Source organism: Oncorhynchus keta, chromosome 15, assembly GCF_023373465.1.
Source record: "Oncorhynchus keta strain PuntledgeMale-10-30-2019 chromosome 15, Oket_V2, whole genome shotgun sequence".
Taxonomy (NCBI): domain Eukaryota; kingdom Metazoa; phylum Chordata; class Actinopteri; order Salmoniformes; family Salmonidae; genus Oncorhynchus; species Oncorhynchus keta.
In genome coordinates, this window is record NC_068435.1 from 32,879,014 (window position 1) to 32,901,133 (window position 22,120).

General features: G+C 43.1%; 1 protein-coding gene across 4 annotated transcripts; it reads right to left on the reverse strand.

Annotated features, from left to right (window-relative positions):
• Positions 1–1,745: 1,745 nt before the first annotated feature.
• On the reverse strand, positions 1,746–21,045 carry rb1cc1 (RB1-inducible coiled-coil 1). 4 transcript variants are annotated; one of them, XM_052463873.1, is made up of 23 exons: positions 20,676–21,045; positions 19,294–19,426; positions 19,024–19,150; positions 18,659–18,829; positions 18,244–18,446; positions 17,463–17,868; positions 16,898–17,068; positions 16,538–16,722; positions 16,158–16,344; positions 15,880–15,961; positions 15,702–15,766; positions 15,491–15,594; positions 14,371–14,503; positions 12,336–14,260; positions 10,295–10,487; positions 8,399–8,507; positions 7,783–8,098; positions 5,518–5,572; positions 5,379–5,426; positions 3,511–3,569; positions 3,244–3,371; positions 2,855–2,925; positions 1,746–2,677 (listed from the first exon to the last, which is right to left on the reverse strand). In XM_052463873.1, the coding sequence occupies exons 2-23, from the start codon at positions 19,362–19,364 to the stop codon at positions 2,600–2,602; spliced, it is 4,887 nt and encodes a 1,628-aa protein (XP_052319833.1). In that variant the 5' UTR covers positions 19,365–19,426; positions 20,676–21,045; the 3' UTR covers positions 1,746–2,599. The 4 variants fall into 4 exon arrangements, with proteins under 4 accessions (XP_052319833.1, XP_052319830.1, XP_052319831.1 ...); XM_052463870.1 differs by having other exon boundaries at positions 2,855–2,943; XM_052463871.1 differs by lacking the exon at positions 20,676–21,045 and adding an exon at positions 20,222–20,341 and having other exon boundaries at positions 2,855–2,943.
• Positions 21,046–22,120: the final 1,075 nt, after the last annotated feature.

Here is a 22,120-nt window from a genome sequence, read left to right on the forward strand (position 1 = left end):
GGCCAATTGTCGTGCCATTCATCCACCAGCATCATCTCATGTTTCAGCATGATAATGCACAGCCCCATGATGCAAGGATCTGTACACAATTCCTCAAAGCTGAAAACGGCCCAGTTCTTCCATGGCCTGCATACTCAGACATGTCACCCATTGAGCATGTTTGGGATGCTCTGGATCGACGTGTACGACAGCGTGTTCCAGTTCCCACCAATATCCAGCAACTTCGCACAGACTGAAGAGGAGTGGGACAACATTCCACAGGCCACAACCAACAGCCTGACCAACTCTATGCGAAGGAGATGTCTCACACTGCATGAGGCAAATGGTGGTCACACCAGATACTGACTGATTTGTGATCCACAAGGCAATTTTTTAAAAAGGTGTCTATAACCAACAGATGCATATCTGTATTCCTAGTCATGTGAAATCCATAGATTAGGGCCTAATTTCTTTATATGACCTGTAACTCAGTAAAATCTTTGAAGTTGTTGCATGTTGCATTCATATTTTTGTTTTTGTTCAGTGTAGTTTGAGTACAATCCTAAACCGCTGACCGTTAACATGGCAATGCTAAAATCCAATTGTGCCTGATGAGAGCGACTCCCAGCAGCTCCATGCTCAGCGGGGGGTCGTAAACATTTACACTAAGAGCCTATCCAGTGCACATGGTTGGTGTGTGCCAGGCCACCTCGGTATCATCGAATTCTGTGTGTAGAGTCACATATTTTCTCATCAAGCCCGTCCTGATTTTTTTTGTAGGAATCACACCATCAATTTATGAAGAAGCCGTCCAAATGTGACAACAGGCTTATGCTTAATGGAGAAAATAGAGCTAAACATTGTTAAAACACCCCTAGACCCACATGGTTAGGGAGAGCTGCGATGCACCCTACTGTGATCTGGGAAAGTGATGTTGGTGTGCTTCCTCCTCCATGAGGGCCGCACCGTTCTTCCTGATTTGAAGCCTTTTTGAAGTCTGTTTCCTGCCATAGCATGCCAACACTACAACCACATTAGCTAATGCTTCCCACAAAAGGAAGAAATTCTAAATCAAATAAGAATGATTTCTTTATAGCTTGTGCGAACTTACATGCGTTTCCAAACCAACGATTTCAGAAACTGCTATTATCAAAATGTCACATTTTCTTTTGTCTATTTGTACATTTTCAATTTGAGCATAATGGTTGGGGGAGGGGGGGACTACACCATTCCATTAAAATAAATCAATAGCAATAAATAGCTTTTTTCTTTGGTCTCTTTTAACATTCAATGTTTTTGGTGTAGTACAATGAAAATCTCTAATTAAATGTTCTTAGATAGTGAGCATAGATATTGGCCTACTATATTTCTTAAGGAGCCAACAAGCCTGGTTTTTAAACAGGCAGGTGGTCACGGAGCGTATTGAATGACTTGATTGTCCTTGAACTACAGAAGCAGCATTTCCTCCTATGTCCTTAATTAACAGCATTCCAAAGCCAGGCTCGGCTCAGTGACATGATTTACATAAATTAGTGTCCACTGAAATCCCCATATGCAGGTCATTGAGGTATATTCGATATATGATACTCTCTCCAATGCTGCACTTCCAAGGTGTTGCTCATCGTGTTAAATGAATGTCATATTTTTATTAAACATCTGTCCTGTCTTTACATCTTATATGTGTATATTTTATAATGGGCAAGTATGTCAGTTGTGTACCTGCTATGTTGAAATAACTGCTATGTTGAAATAACTAAGTGCAGTAATGTTATTTGGGATCAATCCTTTATTGTTTCAAAACTCTAAATTATTTTACAATACAGTCCTTTATTGTTACTTCCGTGATTTGAATGATGGGTAAATGTACAATGTCATCCAATCATGAAACACAGTCAAACAAGTATTCCTTTCTACATATCAATATTCTATGATAGCGGGAAGTTTTGCGCTGTTAGTTTTCTCTGTATTTATTTTATTTAATAGCACAATTCCTTCCCTTTTGAATGAACAAAAAGCATTGTTTTTGGAAAGTGCATTGTCAATGATTGCAATGATGACTGCTTTCGTCAGTCAGCCAAAATGTACATGTCAGTATTAACTGAGGGCCATACTGCGTCGTGAGTAACAAACGGCATTGACTACACTTCCAACTACAACATTTACCTGGATAAGTAAAACCAAAGAAAATATATCAATATGCATGCCATGAACATTCATCCATAAACATTTACAATAAATGTATATTTTCATTTGAATTATATTGCTGATAATGATGAACTATTTTCCACAAAGAGGACAAATGCTGATAATGAATGAGAACTAAATATATAAACATTCAAATAGTTTTTGTTCAAATTAACACACAGGTATTAATGCTTTCTGACAGTGTTTAGGGCCATGCCCTAATAAAGAAATAGCATTTGGTCCACAACAACAAATACTCTAGTTTAAAAAGAAAGACGGGGTTGATGAGATGTTGAACTGAAGGCCAAAATAATACCATGATTATGATCTTTCTTTTCATTTTCAAGTTGATAAGAGATCTATAAATGATGTATGATGTGAGTGTTTAAAACTTTATGCAATATAAATATACATTTCAGCTCATAACTTGGCTGTACTATACTTTCTTGTTCCACGGAACAGCTTTCACCCTGTAGAACTTGGTGCCCAAAGGAACTTTGAACCGGTTTTGAGCCTAAGATGGGAAACACACAACATACGTGCTCTTAGAAAGTCATCCTTTGATTGTTCATTATTTTATTTTAATTATTGATTATTTGACCTCCTTTAATGACCATCTATATTCAGAAAAGCTACTGTGCTCTACTACTAGACTATTACAATTCATTACCTATATACTACTATACTTTACCTTTTTCGCCTGGCAATATTCTTTCTCCATAACTTTTCCGAGAACCCACGGCCGTCTTGAGGCTCCTGATGCTGAAGTAAACATAGGATCTGTCAGTGATCGACACAATAAAACCAATGCTCAGTACACAAACTTTGACACGGGTTCCTCAAAATCACTTATCTGTCCAAGTTAATAAATTCAACAGTATTTACAGCTTGTAAAGAGACACCTGCTTGTTTTTGCACATAACTTGCTCTTCAAAACCACATTACACAATAACTTAGTATAATTGTCTATTATATACAACAAAAGTTAAATTGTACATTTTTGTATATTATAACTTTATTCTATAATAACTTAATGCTTTTTAAGAATTGAGGCCTACAATTAAAAAGTGATTTTCTGACCTGGTTTGAGGTCCAGGGCCGTGAGGGACTCAGAATGGAGGAAGTACAGGGTGGGACCCACGGTGAATAGCACATAGTTGTCATGCCTTTCATCGAGGATGATCAGAACCAAGTCGCCAACCTGGAAACTGAAACGGACAAAGCGGTCAACCTTCACACAAAAATGGTGCTAGATTCTTACTTTTATTTGCTAGAGAAAACGTACAGCCACTGAGTCTATATTCACTACACATCAGCACTTTTGTGTGTCATTCTTCGTATGCTTACTCTCGGATGGCAATTTTCTCAGAATGCCGTGACGACACCGAGGACATGCTTTGAGACATCTACAAAGAGAGAACGGTCATGGTTGTTAAGAGTGAGACGATAATCTTCTTGACACTGCTGGCCATGGATGCGTTCCTGGCCAAAATGTATACTGACTGATCTTTGCATAGCATCCATCAATAGTACCGTATGTTGTGCGGCGTGAAATGTACTTGCTGGAATGGATACATTTTGGCATGCATTGTTATGCTTTTGTTTAGGTATGTGAGCAATAGTGCTGCAATGTCAAACTGCCTGTAAGATTGTTTTGATTCCCCTTTATCAGAAGGCTTTTGATAGAGTAAGTTACTGTTGCCGCTCAGAAAGCTCCTAGGTCTGCTGAACAGAGATTGAAGCATTGATGCTATTGCCATCTAGTGGTGATTGGGTAAAATAGCTTGGGGTACACTGATAAAGCCTGTCAAAAGCTAAATTAATTATATTGGCCTATTCACCGAGTGTATAAAACATTAGGAACACCTTCCGAATACTGAGGTGCACCTCAGAACAGCCCTCAGAACAGCCTTGATTCGTCAGGGCATGGACTGTACAAGGTTTCAAAAGAATTCCACAGGGATGCTAGGGACATGTTGACTCCAATGCTTCCCACAGTTGTGTCAAGTTGGCTGGTAGTGGAGCTCTAATCCAAATAGCTTGTTCCATCTCCTCCCACAGATACACAACTGAATTGAGATCTGGTGACTGGGCGGGCCACTGCAGGAAGCTGAATTCACTTTCATGTTCGCAGAACCATTCCTTTACAATCCTAGCGTTATGGCATGGGGCATCATCCTGTTAAAAAACAAAACATTGGCAGTTCGATTCACTGCTGCCATGAAGGGATGCACATGATTAGCAATGATGTTCAGACTTCCTGTGGCTTTCAAACTTTTATCAAGGGGCCCAATGTGTGCCATGAAATCACATCATCACACCCCCAACTCCAGTCTGCAAAGTTGACACGCGGTATGACGGATGCATGAACTCGTGGTTTTCTCCATACCCTAGTCCTCCCATCAGCATGAAACAGCAGGAACGGGGACTCGTCAGACCATGTCTTTTCAATTCTCCAGTGTCCAGTGTTTTGGTTCCTTGTTTTCGTTCAGCCCACTGCAAACGCAGTGTTTAGTTTTTTTGCTGAAAGAAGTGGAACTTTTTAAGGTCATCAGCTGCCATAACCCATTCTTGTCAAGACATGATGGGTATTTATGCACCAATGTTGTACTGGACTGTCACTGGAATAACTGTAACCAGTGTGTTGCTCCGCACAATTCGTGACAGCCGCCTTTGTCCTCTTCCATCAATGACGGCTGGATGTCCTTTGGGTGGTGGACCATTCTTGATACACATGGGAACCTGTTGAGAGTGAAAAACCCAGCAGCGTTGCAGCTCTTGACACTCAAACCGGTGCACCTTGCACCTACTACCATACCCCCTTCAAAGGCACTTCAATATTTTGTCTTGCCCATTCCCCCTCTGAATGGCACACAAACACAATCCATGTCTCAATTGTCTCAAGGCCTAAAAATCCTTCTTTAAAAATCCATCTCCTCTTCAACTACACTGATTGAAGTGGATTTAACAGGTGACCTCAATAAGAGTTCTTAGCTTTCACCTGGATTTGCGTGGTCAGTCTGTCATGGAAAGAGCAGGTGTTCCTAATGTTTTATACACTTAGTGTATATCTAGAAGTAAACAATACACATGGTAACCAAGTGAAAAACGAATGCAGAAAAACATGTTCATTTGGGGGGCATAAACAATCACATGATATTAAATCAACATTTCTTCCGCCTCTAAACCAGCCATCAAAGTTAACAAAAACCTACCAGTCTTTGACTGAGGCGCTTGTTTTCTTCTTCCTTCATGTGTAAAGTCTGAAATATGGCAGAAGATGTTACAGCTCAAGTCAAATTCTACAACAATTCAACCCCAACTTCATCAGGTTCCATTTAGATGTTTACTCACCCTCTCAAGTAACAGTATCCGCTGTTTCTCCTCCGACATCATCAGGATGTTATCGCTAATAAAGAGACAAAGGGCCAATAATCAAACCAATTTGGCGACAGCTTTTAACACATTTGACAATCATTCAAACAAATAGTTACTCTGGGAAGAAGAAAAAAAATTCAACAAGCATGAATATGAATTTAAAGTGACTTTTGTTTGAGATGGCAATGATGATTGCTAGCCTGCATAACTGTTAGTTAACAGAAGAAAAAAACAATACAACTCACATTTCCCAATCCTAGCCTCCCTCGCTCTGTTATTTGTCCTCACTTTGTCCATCCTTGTCTGGCCATCTCAAACAAGCACTTTCAACATCCTTTTTTAATCTTTTACACATTAAAACTAACAACATTCTTTGAAAGATGACAACTTATATTCATAATTTATCTTCATTATCCAATAAGGAGCACCTTCTCACTGTCCTCACTTCCACCAAATATGTCTCCATACTATATACAGTGCCTTGCGAAAGATTTCGGCCCCCTTGAACTTTGCGACCTTTTGCCACATTTCAGGCTTCAAAAATAAAGATAAAACTGTATTTTTTTGTGAAGAATCAACAACAAGTGGGACACAATCATGAAGTGGAACGACATTTATTGGATATTTCAAACTTTTTTAACAAATCAAAAACTGAAAAATTGGGCGTGCAAAATTATTCAGCCCCCTTAAGTTAATACTTTGTAGCGCCACCTTTTGCTGTGATTACAGCTGTAAGTCGCTTGGGGTATGTCTCTATCAGTTTTGCACATCGAGAGACTGAAAGTGTTTCCCATTCCTCCTTGCAAAACAGCTCGAGCTCAGTGAGGTTGGATGGAGAGCATTTGTGAACAGCAGTTTTCAGTTCTTTCCACAGATTCTCGATTGGATTCAGGTCTGGACTTTGACTTGGCCATTCTAACACCTGGATATGTTTATTTTTGAACCATTCCATTGTAGATTTTGCTTTATGTTTTAGATCATTGTCTTGTTGGAAGACAAATCTCCGTCCCAGTCTCAGGTCTTTTGCAGAATCCATCAGGTTTTCTTCCAGAATGGTCCTGTATTTGGCTCCATCCATTTTCTCATCAATTTTAACCATCTTCCCTGTCCCTGCTGAAGAAAAGCAGGCCCAAACCATGATGCTGCCACCACCATGTTTGACAGTGGGGATGGTGTGTTCAGGGTGATGAGCTGTGTTGCTTTTACGCCAAACATAACGTTTTGCATTGTTGCCAAAAAGTTCAATTTTGGTTTCATCTGACCAGAGCACCTTCTTCCACATGTTTGGTGTGTCTCCAAGGTGGCTTGTGGCAAACTTTAAACAACACTTTTTATGGATATCTTTAAGAAATGACTTTCTTCTTGCCACTTTTCCATAAAGGCCAGATTTGTGCAATATACGACTGATTGTTGTCCTATGAACAGAGTCTACCACCTCAGCTGTAGATCTCTGCAGTTCATCCAGAGTGATCATGGGCCTCTTGGCTGCATCTCTGATCAGTCTTCTCCTTGTATGAGCTGAAAGTTTAGAGGGACGGCCAGGTCTTGGTAGATTTGCAGTGATCTGATACTCCTTCCATTTCAATATTATCGCTTCCACAGTGCTCCTTGGGATGTTTAAAGTATTGGGAAATCTTTTTGTATCCAAATCCGGCTTTAAACTTCTTCACAACAGTATCTCGGACCTGCCTGGTGTGTTCCTTGTTCTTCATGATGCTCTCTGCGCTTCTAACGGACCTCTGAGACTATCACAGTGCAGGTGCATTTATACGGAGACTTGATTACACACAGGTGGATTGTATTTATCATCATTAGTCATTTAGGTCAACATTGGATCATTCAGAGATCCTCACTGAACTTCTGGAGAGAGTTTGCTGCACTGAAAGTAAAGGGGCTGAATAATTTTGCACGCCCAATTTTTCAGTTTTTGATTTGTTAAAAAAGTTTGAAATATCCAATAAATGTCGTTCCACTTCATGATTGTGTCCCACTTGTTGTTGATTCTTCACAAAAAAATACAGCTTTAAATCTTTATGTTTGAAGCCTGAAATGTGGCAAAAGGTCGCAAAGTTCAAGGGGGGCGAATACTTTCGCAAGGCACTGTATATATATGTTTAAACAATATTTTGCCGAAGTATATCTGTCAGAGCTTATTTCTATAAAACGACAGATTAACTGTGATGGGGGGGTGTTCTTCTGAATCACTGTTTATTGGACTGTTTGTGTTTGGGGGATGCTTACTGCACAGTCACCATGCTGGCCTCCACAGCAGAGTCCACTCTGTCGTCCTCTCTGGTGGCAGCCACAGAGGCCAGTCTGTCTGGGTCAGGGAAGAGCTCCGAGGAGCAGGCTCCAACCCCAACCTCAGTCCCAGGTCCAGGACATGCTCCAGATCCAAGTCTAGCCCCGGCTCCAGTGGGCTCTAGAGCTAAGGGGCTAGGGCTGTAGTAGGCAGAGGACACCAGGGCTGTGCTGCGCAGCCGATTCAGATCCTCCTCCAACTGCTTCTTCTCCTGCATGACGATGGCCCGGTCCTCAGACAGCATCTCTATCAGACCTGAAGACACAAAATGAACATATCAGGATTAATTTTTTTATTTGACCTTTATTTAACTAGGCAAGTTAGGTAAGAACAAATTCTTATTTTCAATGACGGCCTAGGAACAGTGGGTTAACTGCCTTGTTCAGGGGCAGAACGACAGATTTCTTACCTTGCCAGTTCGGGGATCCGATCTTGCAACCTTCCGGTTACTAGTCCAACGCTCAAACCACTAGGCTACCTGCCACCCCTAATGAATGAACTGCAGCACGGCTTACTTTCAATACAATCAACAAAATAACCTCTGAAAACAGGTACCTTTGTCCTTCTCCTGCTGCTGGGTAACCTTCCGCAGCTCCTCTGTGAGCTCACTGATGATCTGTTCCTTTTTCAGCTTCTCTCTCATCAGAACAGTGTTGAAGTTAGTCTGGGGGGAGGGAGGAGGGGGACATGAAGGCTTTCAGACACCTAGGCAATAGAGCAGCAGTAAAACTCAACGAGGCAGTCACAGAGGACAAAGAACTACCAGACAGGAGACAGGTGAGGCTGAGTGAGTCAATTGAGAGTTGAGCCACAGCTCAGAACCACAGACGTCAATCAAGCCTGCTCGCTTTACCATAAGATCTTAGGCTTGGAGGACCACTGGGTTTTAGGCTGGTAGCATAACCTATGATAATGCCAATTTATAGAAAAAGTAACATTGCGTAGTAAATGTTTATACACTGCTCAAAAAAATAAAGGGAACACTTAAACAACACAATGTAACTCCAAGTCAATCACACTTCTGTGAAATCAAACTGTCCACTTAGGAAGCAACACTGACAATAAATGTCACATGCTGTTGTGCAAATGGAATAGACAACAGGTGGAAATTATAGGTAATTAGCAAGACACCCCCAATAAAGGAGTGGTTCTGCAGGTGGTGACCACAGACCACTTCTCAGTTCCTATGCTTTCTGGCTGATGTTTTGGTCACTTTTGAATGATGGCGGTGCTTTCACCCTAGTGGTAGCATGAGACTGAGTCTAGTGGCTCAGGTAGTGCAGCTCATCCAGGATGGCACATCAATGCGAGCTGTGGCAAGAAGGTTTGCTGTGTCTGTCAGCGTAGTGTCCAGAGCATGGAGGCGCTACCAGGAGACAGATCAGTACATCAGGAGACGTGGAGGAGGCCATAGAAGGGCAACAACCCAGCAGCAGGACCGCTACTTCCGCCTTTGTGCAAGGAGGAGCACTGCCAGAGCCCTGCAAAATGACCTCCAGCAGGCCACAAATGTGCATGTGTCTGCTTAAACGGTCAGACACAGACTCCATGAGGGTGGTATGAGGGCCCTAGACCATCCGCCACCCCATCAGGAGCATGTCCAGGCGTTGTAAAGAGGTCATACAGGCACGTGGAGGCCACACACACTACTGAGCCTCATTTTGACTTGTTTTAAGGACATTATATCAAAGTTGGATCAGCCTGTAGTGCGGTTTTCCACTTTAATTTTGAGTGTGACTCCAAATCCAGACCTCCATGGGTTGATAAATTTGATTTCCATTGATAATTTGTGTGATTTTGTTGTCAGCACATTCAACTATGTAAAGAAAAAAGTATTTAATAAGAATATTTCATTCATTCAGATCTAGGATGTGTTATTTTAGTGTTCCCTTTATTTTTTTGAGCAGTTTATTTGTGGTGCAGTTTTCAATTTGAGAGGCAAAACATTGTGTTCTAACGAACAACGTGGTTTAACCCCATTCCTCCAAGAGGGTCACATAGCCACCTGTATCCTATTTCCATTTGGACTGCTCGCTATCAAGACGAGGTCATGAGAACACTGGGTGCTATAATATGACACACAGTGCCTCACAGACCTGCTTTCATGTAGGGGCTGACTAAGGCTGCCTCATGGGCACATAGTGGTAGTAGTGAGGTAATGGAGTATTTTTAGCATTTCAGGTGTTGGTCACTTGTAGTCAGTTTGCTTGCAGTTGCCAGTGAATCAAAATTAGACCTCCTCAGAAGAACGGTAACAGGACAAATGCTAAAAAGCTCAAACAATTAGCTAAACACTTAGCTAAAAGCTATAAAAGAAAATGTAGGAAAATGAACTACAGTACAAAGTACATTGCAGTGTATCTCGATATGGTGCTGCTCCTAGATTCAGTGCCGGTCAATATCGACAGAAGAACCCTCTGAATAGGATGTGAGGACTATTCCAACACGGACCTGTTGTTCTGCGATGAGGGAGGTCTTGAGGTTCTGCATCTCCTCATCCTTCCTCCTCTCCAGGAGCTCCAGCTGGGTGTGCAGGGAGGCCGTCTCCTGCTGCAGACGCTCCTGCAAGGCAGAGTCCAGGGAGAGAGGAGCTCCTGCTTCGGATCCCCGACCCTCTGTCTGCACCTTCGACAACCCCGCCTCTCTGTAGCGCACACACACACAGAGACGGAAAGAGACATAAGTAACAGAGACAAGTCACACACCGTAGACATCAGGTAGGTCAACAGGTCAAATTAAATACTCTTCACAAGTTAGTGTCGTGAGGGGTTCCTAGTGAGTTTTTGTCTCGTCTCAGTGCCTGTCATTTTATGTTCCCTTTAAATATCCGATAGCCTGCAAGCTTGACAAAGCACATGTTATGGTTCCCTTAAGTGTTCACCTCTGGGCCTTTTTCAGGATGTAAACCCTAAACACAGCTATGTAGCGCAAGAAAATAGCTATTTTCAGTGTATACTAAAGCTAATTGAAGTCTACACAAGTTTGTGTAATCCTGACTGTTGAGTTAGAATACACAAGGGAACGTTTAATTTTTTTTATTGTGTATCAGTTTTCCCTCTTATGTTAGTCTCTAGCTAGGTCTCCATCCAATTGGCAACCAATTGTCAGGCAAATATTCTCAAATCTAGTGGGCAAAATCTAATTTCCACCGGCGCTGGAATAATACATCATGGCCTCGCTCTTGCATTTCAAAAACGGTACAAAGATAATCCTTTTGTATTATCTTTGACCAGATCTATTGTGTTATATTCTCCTACATTCATTTCACATTTCCACAAACTTCAAAGTGTTTCCTTTCAAATGGTACCAAGAATATGCATATCCTTGCTTCAGGGACTGAGTTACAGGCAGTTAGATCTGGGTGTCATTTTAGGCAACAAAGAAAACTAACAAAAAAAGGGGAGCGGATGCTAAAGAGGTTAAATTTGAATAAAAATCTCAAAGTTAAATGTGTTTCCATCGCATTTTAAACTCTACCGGTTGTTTTGTCGCAAAAAACTTTTGCGTTTAAATAGCAAATGTGCCTACTCTGGTCGCAGGTGCTGTACAGGTAGGCTCGTCTACGTGATGCATTTACTATGGATATTTTTATTTGACAAATGGCAGGCAAGCATCGATCATCATGTCATCAGAATAAAACCCTCGATATTTTGGTTTTTTTAAAGGAGCATCAAGTTCATCAACATACACTTTCACCACCCTGTGAAGTTCGTCATAACTTATTCCATCTGTAGCCTAATAAACTGCATTTCCCAAGTCGTAGTGGGAGGATCACACACCATATCATATACCCTCCAAGTTGACCTCGAGATTATGGTTATTATATCAATATTTGCACTTAAAGGCTTTTCCACTGCCATTTCTCGCATAATTAATTTGACAGACAAATAGATCCCAGCATGTCGAACAAATAAATTATCTGTCGGCATTTATAAAATTGTACCGAAACTTCCTGTTTCCATCACAGCTGACTTTTTACATTTTTATATACAGTAAGACTTTACTCGCATAAAAACTGTGGATGAAAACACGGTTAGTGACAGTCACTCAATTAGCCCATGTCAGCTAACATTTTGTAGATTGGTAAATTAGTCTAGCCAGCTATTTAAACTTGTAGTAATCATGGACGAATCATCGACCTCCATTGATTTGTTAGTCACTGTCACTCAGATATCCTATATAAAAAAACTGGAAACATTTCTCTCTGCCCTATGGCAAAATGTGTAGAATTACTGGAAATTAGCTGAAAAACAGCACATGTTTCACTCCAGCGTATGGGAAAATTTGTAGAATGGACTGAAATGATCTATACGATTGCTAAATCATCTCTCTCAGCCCAATGGCAAAATGTGTAGAATTTCAGTAAACTTGCAAAATTGTAGGGAACGAACTCTAAAACTAGTCATCTTGTTCATTACAAGGCTGATTAAATGTTTATTACAAATCACAGTTATCGGTTACCTGGTAACAGTGGTACATGCGTCTCTCTTACCTTTCTGAGGATTGTCTTTCCCGAAGCTCATTTTCAAGTTGTCTAATTTTGTCTAGAAGTCTTTTCTCAATCTCCTCCTTTTGTTGCTCAAAGTCTTTGAAGGCATCTGGTACTGCAGCCTTCAAGGACTCCTCTTTCTCCAAACGTTCCTGGGCTGCTTGGGTGTCCTGCTCTAATCTTTTGGTGAGCAGATCATTTTCTGTCTGCAAATCGCAGATAACAGTCCTCAAGTGTTGCTCCTGCTCCTCAAAACTACTCTGCTGCACTTCCTTGTCGTTGCGCAGTACTGCCGTCTGCAGGTCGAGGTCTAGTTGGAGGTTCTGCAGCTGTTCTGCATGGCTCCTTCCTGCGTCCTGGGCCTGCTGCTGTAAGGCGGTCAGCTCGCTGCGGCGCTGGTTCCGCTCTTCCTCATGCCTGCCCACCAGCTCCGAGATGCACTGGTCTTTCTCCATGCGCATCAGCGTCCGGAGCTCGGCCAGGCCCTTCTCGTACTCTTCGTTCTTAGCATGCAGCTGCCCGTTGACCTGAACTAGCTGTTCGTTGAGGGACTGGGTCTCTGCCTCTACAGTAGCCTTCCTCACGTTGGCTTCCTGCTGCCCCTGCTTGGCCTCCTCGTAGAGAAGCCTCACAACCTCCATCTCTGACTCCTTCAGGGCCAGCTCCACCTCCAGCTTGCAGCGTAGGTCAGCCAGCTCGGTTGCCCGGGCCTCCAGGTCCCTCAGCTGGCCGTCCCTCTCTGTCAGAGAGGCGGCGTGGCGGTCTGCGACCTCACTCAGCTTGACCCTGTGCACCGTTGCCAGGCACTCCATGGCCTCCTGGTTCTCCCGGGTCAGGGTGTCTAGCTGGGCCTGATGCTGCTGCCTCATCCTCTCCTCCAGTTCTTGCAGGTGGACCTGCTCGGCCCCCTCCAGCTCCTGGCGGATCTTCTGCTGGCCGCGCTCGATCTCAATGTGGAGTGTCTCCAACTGGTTGTACAGGGAGTCTCTGGAAGCAGCCACAGTCAGCACCTCATGGGCCTGATCGCTGATTTTGTGCTCCAGGACACTGAGGCTCTGAGTGTGTCCGCTCTCCGCCTCGGTCCAGCACTGCCTCTCAGCCTCGAGCTGGGTCAGCTCCTTCTCCTTGTGCTCCAGCAGCCCCTCCAGCTCCAGCATGGCCCGCTGCACGTCTTTCACGATGTTCCGGTTGACCTGGTTCTCCTCCGCCAGGGTCTGAAGTTGCTTCTCATGGTCCTGCTGCACAGAGAGGAGCTCGGCCTGGTGCTGCTCTCTCAGCTCCTCCTCCTCACTCTTACGGATGGTGTCCACCATGTTGCGCACCTCAATGGTCATGGTCTTCAGGGCGAAGCCAAAGTCTCGCTGCTCCTTCAGCACCAGGCCTCTGAAGCGGTACAGGTCATCCTTGACGCTCCGCAAGTTGGCCTGGGACTCCTCGGCAGCAGAGCGGTACTTCTCGATGCTCAGATTCAGAGTAGCCACCTTGGAGTTTTCCCTCTCTAATGTGGTGGTGTCATGCATGCGCTTGCTGTCGATGGCGTTGATTACCGACGAGTACAGCGACTCCACCATCATCTCTGGGCTGGTGGGGTCGCTGATGGGGGTGGGCGAGTTTTCGATCACAAACTCGTTGACCGCCGACAAGAAGTCTGACTCGGGGCTCTCAGCCAGGGAGTCCAGGTCCAGGGAGCCGGCCTGCTGCAGGATGGGGTCCATGTTGGGGTGGCCAATTGTCTCGAAGTCAAAGGTTTGGGCATCGATGCTGTCCGGGGACAGGTCCTCCAGGGCGGTGGGGCCAGGGAGGGGCTGGCAGGAGGGCCCCGGGAGACTGAGAGAGGAGGGGGTCTTGGGGGAGGAAGTCCCTGGGGTGTTGTCGGACTGTGGGGTCACCGCTGCCGTGGATCTCTGAGCACTCTGGCTGCACGACCCCTGGAGGAACAGAAATAAGGGGAGTGAGTGGAGAATATGCACTAAAGGGACAGTGTTTACTGTGCTTTTAGATAGCTGCCATTCCATATTCCACTGTAATTTGTCATTACCCTTTGTTCGCTGAGTAAATCGGTGATAGTTTGAGACATCTCATCCACACTTGCAGCTTGAGAAGCAAGGACCAACTGTTGAAGCATCTCCACATGCAGATGCAAAGGCTCAAAGTCACACAGTGTTGGAACCCTGGGGGAAAGAAACATGGGACTAACTTTACTCTAATATGAAATGGACAGTCTCCCAGGGCCATTGCACTGAATGTTGCAACAGAGAATACAGCCAAGTGTTCACAAGTAAACTAATCATACAGGTAGTAGGCCTGTAACAAGTGGGGATGAACACTGGAAATGATTATATTACTCAAATAATATCCTGACATTTTATCAGATATAGTAGTATAGTAGCATAGTAGAAATTTGAGAAAAACGATTTTTGGGCTATTGACTCATAATGAAGCAAATGCACATGACACCATGTCATCTTGTAACTGTACATCAAACGGAGATCGTAAACGTTGACAATGTCCACGACATGAGTTTTTGATATGGAAATACCAAGTGCACATTTGGACTCTGTGTTTGGCTTGCTTGTATGACATCAAAGCAGTATTTACTATAATTCTCAATGTCTCCTCTTTCAAAATACACAGTCCTTTTCATTTACAGCATTTCCAAACTTAAGACAACAAAACATTTGCTAAAGTTGCCCAATTAGCGGGAGGGATGGAGGCAACGTCTTGTCTCGCGAGGTGCTCAAGTTCAGAACGCCTGTCAGTCAAAGTCCATACAGCGCTGTGTAGTGCAGAGCTCTGACGTCATGTGACGCATGTTACTGTACAGCCACTGAGTCCCAATTTAGGCGTTTATCAAAGCACAAATCTGCCATTTTCAATATGCATAGGGGTACGAGTGTAAAGGTTTAAAATAAGTTTGTTTTATTAAATGTACAATTTAAAATGTGATGGTATATCCTTGTCGGTAAAAATGTCACACGGATTATTTCATCTAGACAAAGTCTTTCGATGTTATAATACGCCTAGTCGTTTTTCTCCAAAAAAAGAACACTCACTCAAGTAATTGAATACCAACGTCCGTTAAGATATTCGATTAACCGTGCCAAGTTACAAGACATGGTTATTTCTTTACTATGCATGTGAGGGAAACCACAGCCTACCTGAGGAAAGGCTGCACCTCTGTTGGACAACAGGTCTTTAAGTACTGCAGGTCACCAAGGGAAATATCGGGAAGCTCAAAGTCAAACTTTCTGGGCTTTCTTGTCTACACAATAAAAGAGACAACAAAAACAGGAGAGAAATGGGTTGGATTATAACATTTTGGAAATGAAATAGACGTTCACAGAACACGGTAAGTGACTGACTACTTACGCAAAATGAAGTGGGGGGCCATGAGTCAAGTCCTCTAAACAACCGATTTCGGAGAAAACATTTCCCTGCAAAGAGGATCACAAAGCTCAGCTGTTGGGTTTGAATTAATGGATGTTCATTTCAGAGGGGATACTCGTAAAAAAAAATCACCAAATAGGACTTTTAAAATGGAACTTACTGAACAACTTGCCAAACGTTTCCCTTTTATACTTCTCGGTCTCATAGAGATGCTTTCCATCCTTCACGAGAGCACAGGCCCACTGAGAAGAGAGGTAACAGAAGAGCACAATTTACACCGTTTTTCATCCAATTTTTTGAGTTCCTAGCATATCTGTAGGTCTGGCCGGAGGTTGAGGCTTGTGTCACAGTAGGTCTGCAAGTAGGGACTGAAGAGAGACGTGGGCTGGCCTTGGGTTTTGAAAAGGGTTCGTGAGTGGGTCCTGTGCTCTGACTGACCTCTCTGTAGTGGCCGATGAAGAGCTTCCTGCGAACCACCTCCACCACGGCCAGGCAGTACATCTGAGGCACGGTGCTGAGGGCGTCCACCACACGGACTCTCTCCATCAGCTCGGTCAACAGCCTCAGCAGGGCCTGCAGCTTCTCCCCATCCTGGTCCGCGTGCAGCATCACGTAGCAGCACCATCTACATTCACAATGGTTAGGGTCAGTGTTAGCTTGGCTTGCATATATAGAAAAGTGATTTACATGGCTTGCACATGACCACTTATGGTGAATTTATTGGAGTGATTTTGGTTTGCCGCATTGCTCAAAAGGAATAAAGATGCACCAAAAGAGAGACAGAAAAAATAAATGAGAGGAATTAACAGATGCCTCACTTGAGACGAACTTGTAGGTTGTTCGCCAGCTCCTGTTTGGCAGTGGTGCACTTCTGTTTGATGTCCAGCAGCTTCCTGTGGTTGGTCAGCATGATCATCAGCTGATTGGCATGACTGAGACACAGGTCAGGCAGCACGGACGTATCCTTCAGGTTCTCAGCACGCTTCTGATTGGCCAGAAAGCCCTAACACCCAACAGATAGACAAGTGACTTTAGTTTTATATATTTCATTCACAAGTTTTCAGCTGGATTGCATTATACAGTACATCATACAGTATGTGAATGAATAGGAACATTTTATAGAGTGCGTTATTCACCATTGATATTACATCATTTAGATCACACCTTATTTTGCCTACCTGAGCAAGTTCCTTCTGTTCATTGACCAACTTTTTACAGCTCGCTATCATTTGGTCTAGAGCGTATAACCTGTCCTCAAGTCCTTTGATGGCTTTCATGTTCTGATTATCCAGTTTGGCAATCGTGTCTCGACATTCCGCTAAGAATGGTTGAATGACCCGTGGGTCGAGCTGAAATAGAAAGGACATTTACATTATGGTTCCATTTTGTCTGTGTTTCTTTGCATTTTACAACTACGTATGGGTGGTCCTTCTGTAGCTCAGTTGGTAGAGCATGGCGCTTGTAACGCCAGGGTAGTGGGTTCGATTCCTGGGACCACCCATACATAGATTGTATGCACACATGACTGTAAGTCGCTTTGGATAAAAGCGTCTGCTAAATGGCATATATATATATATAAGACACATCACTGAATAGAATCTCATAAATGAATTTACACCCAATGTTGATTCATTTAGTAGTCATGGCAAGGCCACTCCACTGACAGAGACCAATTCAGCCACACAGAAACAAAGAGACAAACATAACAGAAAAGACAGACAGAAACATACAACAGCGACTCACCCTATTGATGGAGTCAAAGCATTTCCTCACGACTGATTCCACGTCATTGGGCCTGTCTTGAACATTAATCCAGTCCAGCAGTGTGACGTTGAAGGACAGGGGGTTGGCCCTCTCTGGAGAGTCTGCCTCTTGCAAGGCTGCCCTCAGCCCACTACTGTCCGTCATCTCACTGCTTTCCTGGGTTTCGGCGGTGTCGGGCGAGTCCCCCGCCCCCGGAGCAGAGAACGATGCAGGTAGCTTGGTGGGGGAGGGGCAGAGCACCGAGTCGGTGGACTTCTCCTCCTCGGTCTCGTCAGAGTCCTTGTTTGGAGTGGAGCAGGACTTCTCTATGCATTCTTTGTAGCTGTGGCGGGTCAGACACTCCAGCAGGGGGATATTGGCCATGACTGAAACTGCTGTCCCCAGTCTAAAAAAGTGCATGTCAAATGTCAGTTCACACCCATAGAATTTAGATCTTTGGATACAGGTCACATGTGGCACGGTCTTTGGATACAGATTAATTAAGGCAAGTGTGCCACAGCAGAGAGACACATGGGAAACGTAATTAGCTGATGATTCCACACGTGCCAGTGTGGTACACCACACACCTGCAAAAATCTCTAACCTGAAAAGGCACATTCTCTGCGAGAAATATTTATTTAACCTGAATAATTAATTGAAATGTAACCTATTGACTATACTGTCACAGCAGGACAATCCTTCCATATATTTGTTTCATTCATACCCCACCCACCCCTTTCAAATTGCATTGAACTTAATATTTATGCAGGGGGTCACTTACTTTGTCAGTTTCAATTTGATATCCTCAAAGTCTTGTTGATAATTAATGTACGCCGTGTCAAATTTCCACAGTAGCTTCTGATAAGACAGGGTGCAGTCATCGAGGTTTGCCATGATAGCAGCCCAACCTTGGTGTTGGAGGTGTTCATCATGAACCAGGCGTTCGCAGAAAGAGCAAAGTTTCTTGGCGACTTCAAACATTTCCTGGAGAAGCAAAAGAAAGGTACTCAGAAGTTAGAACACACTAGAAATGACAAAACAATCATAAGTTCCATTAGCTTTCCTTACTCGAATACTGAGAAGATTACATTTTCATATCTGATTTTAACGTTGTAGCATGGTGAAACAAGGTACAGCAACATTGGTGGCTTATTTTGAGAAAGTAGTATCTGCACCAGAACAAACAAAACATTTACCACAGCAAGTTGTGTTCGCGAGGCAACGGTGTGAAAGACTGCTGGCATCATTAGTGACTCCTCCACCTTGAGCTCCATCTCATTCTCAATAGAGAAGGTGGTTTTAGGGATCGTCGGAGCCCGGTCACACAAAATCATCTCTTTGTTGAACAGGAATATGGGGTTGGTGTCCTGGGCAAAAAAAAGCACAATCTGTCAAGACACTTGAACTGAACACGTCTGGAATAATAACATTCTTTTTTATTCAACATCTTGCACAGTGGCTTCAGAAAACTGTCACCAAATTTTGTTTACGTCAAAACTAGCTTCTTTATGCAACATCGTTATTTAAAAAAAGACAATGATTCCAAATGGTACAAACTTACAGTGCCAGCACTGTAGCTGCAGACTCTCCTCTCTGCAACCATACACTCCCCTCCATTGACAACCAGAACTTGATGCTGGGTTGCAATCTTGTATTTGACCTGGATGGCATGTTTGAGGTCCAACACTCTGCAAGACATGTAGGCCATATGATCAAATTCAGACAACTTTTTGATTTAAGCATACATTACATTTTCTGTTATGACTGAGATAAATTGAAAATGGATGTAGGTCATCTGAAATTGTTTTTTTTCTTCTTAAATGGCTCTTACGTTTGGACAGCGAGCTCTGTGTCAAATGCCAGAGTGCTTCCATTGTTGACCTGGAACACATACAACTTCATGTCGAATCCTCCAGCGATCGTCACACTCCTTTATCTTGATCATTTAGTCATTCAACACCACCCTGTGTAAGACAAAAAAGGACTAATAAGTATTGACTTTTGGTTGCGACTGTATACTATTCATTACTGGAAGCTACAAGGTCCACCAAATACACTTATTGACACAAACTACATCATCTAACGTTAATTGGCCTGTATCACATAAGGCTTATCCAAAACATAGAAATGAAATACAAACAAAAGACTTTGGAATAATTTGCCATTTACCTAACTAACATGTAACTTCTAGCTACATGAGATTGCATACACGTGTTTTAGCAATGTATTTCGATATTTTCAAAGGTGAGAACTGAAAAGCAGCCACAGACGTGGGGCTTCTAGCCTAAACTTGTTACTTGAACTCGACCATATACGTTTTGCTAGTTGTAACATTAATATATAGACGTTGCTGCTTTGCCCAGCAAAATTTCTCTCATGAGAAATGTTAATGGACACACTCACTATATTATATAGGCAGTCAAGTGCTGTAGCTAACGTTACAGGCTGAGTCATGTTGGCTATTAAATTAGCTAGGTTAGGTAACAAGCTAGCAAAAGCTAACATCGGCGAACTAGCATTCTAAGTTGGCTATTCACGTTGTAAACAAGATAACGCCTGTCTCACCTTGAAACTTGGCTAGACACTATCACAAACAATGGCTAGTTGACAGCTAAATTAGATAACTTAATGGCATTCTGCTGTGGTTTGGTCGGCCCCAACACAACACACGTAAAAGTATTGGGGAAATACGCCCTGGGTCAATGAATGCGCTGTAGCAATCTAACGTTCGTTGGCTAGTTACCGAAAGTGGCAAGTACCTGCGGGGGAAGCTATGGCTCTCCGACGATCAGCTACGAGGCCTTGCTTGACACTGTCGGTGGCTCGAAAGCTTTAGTTCGTTAGTACTTTATGCGCGTGCGTAACTTAACAGACCATTAGCTAGCTAGTAGCTAGCTAACGTTAGCTAGATGGACAAAGGAAAGACGACAAAGGGACATGCAAATATAACATACATTGATTACTATCGACATAACTAGCTGGTTAACGAATTAACTAATACATGTCTAGTTTAAATCATTTAGTTTCCTCTGACGGTTTTAATAGCTGGCTAAATTAACGCCGTTTCTCATCAACTTAGGTGACGTTAGCCAGGTTAGCTAACATTGGCTAACTAGCCATATCTTTCTTTTAAGTTTACACCCATGACAGTGAAGCGGTCTGTATGTAATTGTATATGACTGACATGTCTAGCAATGAGAAACCTATTCTTACCGTTGTTGTTTACTCCAATCCTTTCCCCCGCCTTGGCGAGCTAGCTGGCTAACTTGGTTTAGCTTGAATGGCATAGCGCTAACGCTAGCTAGTTTTAGAAAACTAGCCGAAAATTTTGTTAGTTAGCTATGAGGTATGATTATCTGGTCTTTAATGTAGCTGACTCAATCTTCGTTTTTACGGTCGATTCATATTGCTTTGTACACATTCTTATGGTTTCTCATTTCGCTTGTCACTGATCTATTTTCTCCGCCATGGGTTGTGTAACACCAGCTAATGTTTATTTCAAGTAGCTAGCAAGCTAACACCCTATTCTGCAGCTAGCTGTGTTTTGTTGTTGTGCTCATCGTCACTGCACAGCGAGGTGCATTCTGGGAGAAGAACAAGTAATGGCTGTGTTTTGGTGCAACATGAAAGGGGTGTGGTTTGTCCAATTGCAGTAGAGAAGGGCCCATAATAGTACAAAGGATACAATAGCATCTTATAAATTATTTATTTATTAATTAACCCACCAAATTGATCATCCAACGACAAACATTTCTCTACACCCACAATAACATCTGCTAAATGTGTAGGTGACCAATACAATTGGATTCGATTTGAACACATGGCATTGAATGTAGAGAGAAATTGATGCACTCACTCTCTAGCTCTACTTGAAACCAGACATCCATGCAACTTTAGAATGCATGAAAAAAATGCATCACTGGAGTATAATTGCAATCAACATTTCTAGTAGTAAAGCATTGGCTTTCAGAATCAGAATTACCTTCATTCACCAATGGGCCTATGCACCAAGAATTTGACCTGGTGAAATGGTGCTGACTACAACAATTATAATTTACTGACAGAATATATAGACAAAGAATTTTCACAGCACATGCACATACTAAAGATACAGAAGAATCTGAAGAAGTGCACACAATTTAAAGAAATATAATAAATAAATTAACCCATCCTCTTCGCATGCATGGCGTCGTGTGGGCGAGCGGTGTCAACGTTTGCTGATGTCAACGTTGTGAACAGAGGGCCCCATGGTGACGGGGGGGTTATGGTATGGGCAGGCATAAGCGATGGACAACGAACACAATTGCATTTTATCGATGGCAATTTGAATGCGCAAAGATACCGTGACGAGATCCTGATGCCCATTGTTGTGCCATTCATCCGCTGCCATCACCTCATGTTTCAGCATGATAATGGCCTGCATACTCAGCAGACATGTTTGGGATGCTCTGGATCGAAGTGTGTTCCAGTTCCTGCCAATATCCAGCAACTTCGCACAGCCTTTGAAGAGGGGTGGGACAACATTCCCCAGGCCACAATCAATAGCCTGATCAACTTTATGCGAAGGAGATGTGTCACACTGCGTGAGGCAAATGGTGGCCACACCAGATACTGACTGGTTTTCAGATCTATGCCCCTACCTTTTTTGAAAAGGTGTC

Coding starts and splice junctions, on each gene's coding strand:
- rb1cc1 (XM_052463870.1), bottom strand. CDS start 19,364: ATGAAGTTGTATGTGTTCCAGGTCAACAATGGAAGCACTCTGGCATTT. Junction 18,447..18,658: donor CGCGAACACAACTTGCTGTG/GTAAATGTTTTG, acceptor TTGCTTCTCCAG/GAAATGTTTGAAGTCGCCAA. Junction 16,723..16,897: donor AACAGAAGGAACTTGCTCAG/GTAGGCAAAATA, acceptor GTTGGGTGTTAG/GGCTTTCTGGCCAATCAGAA.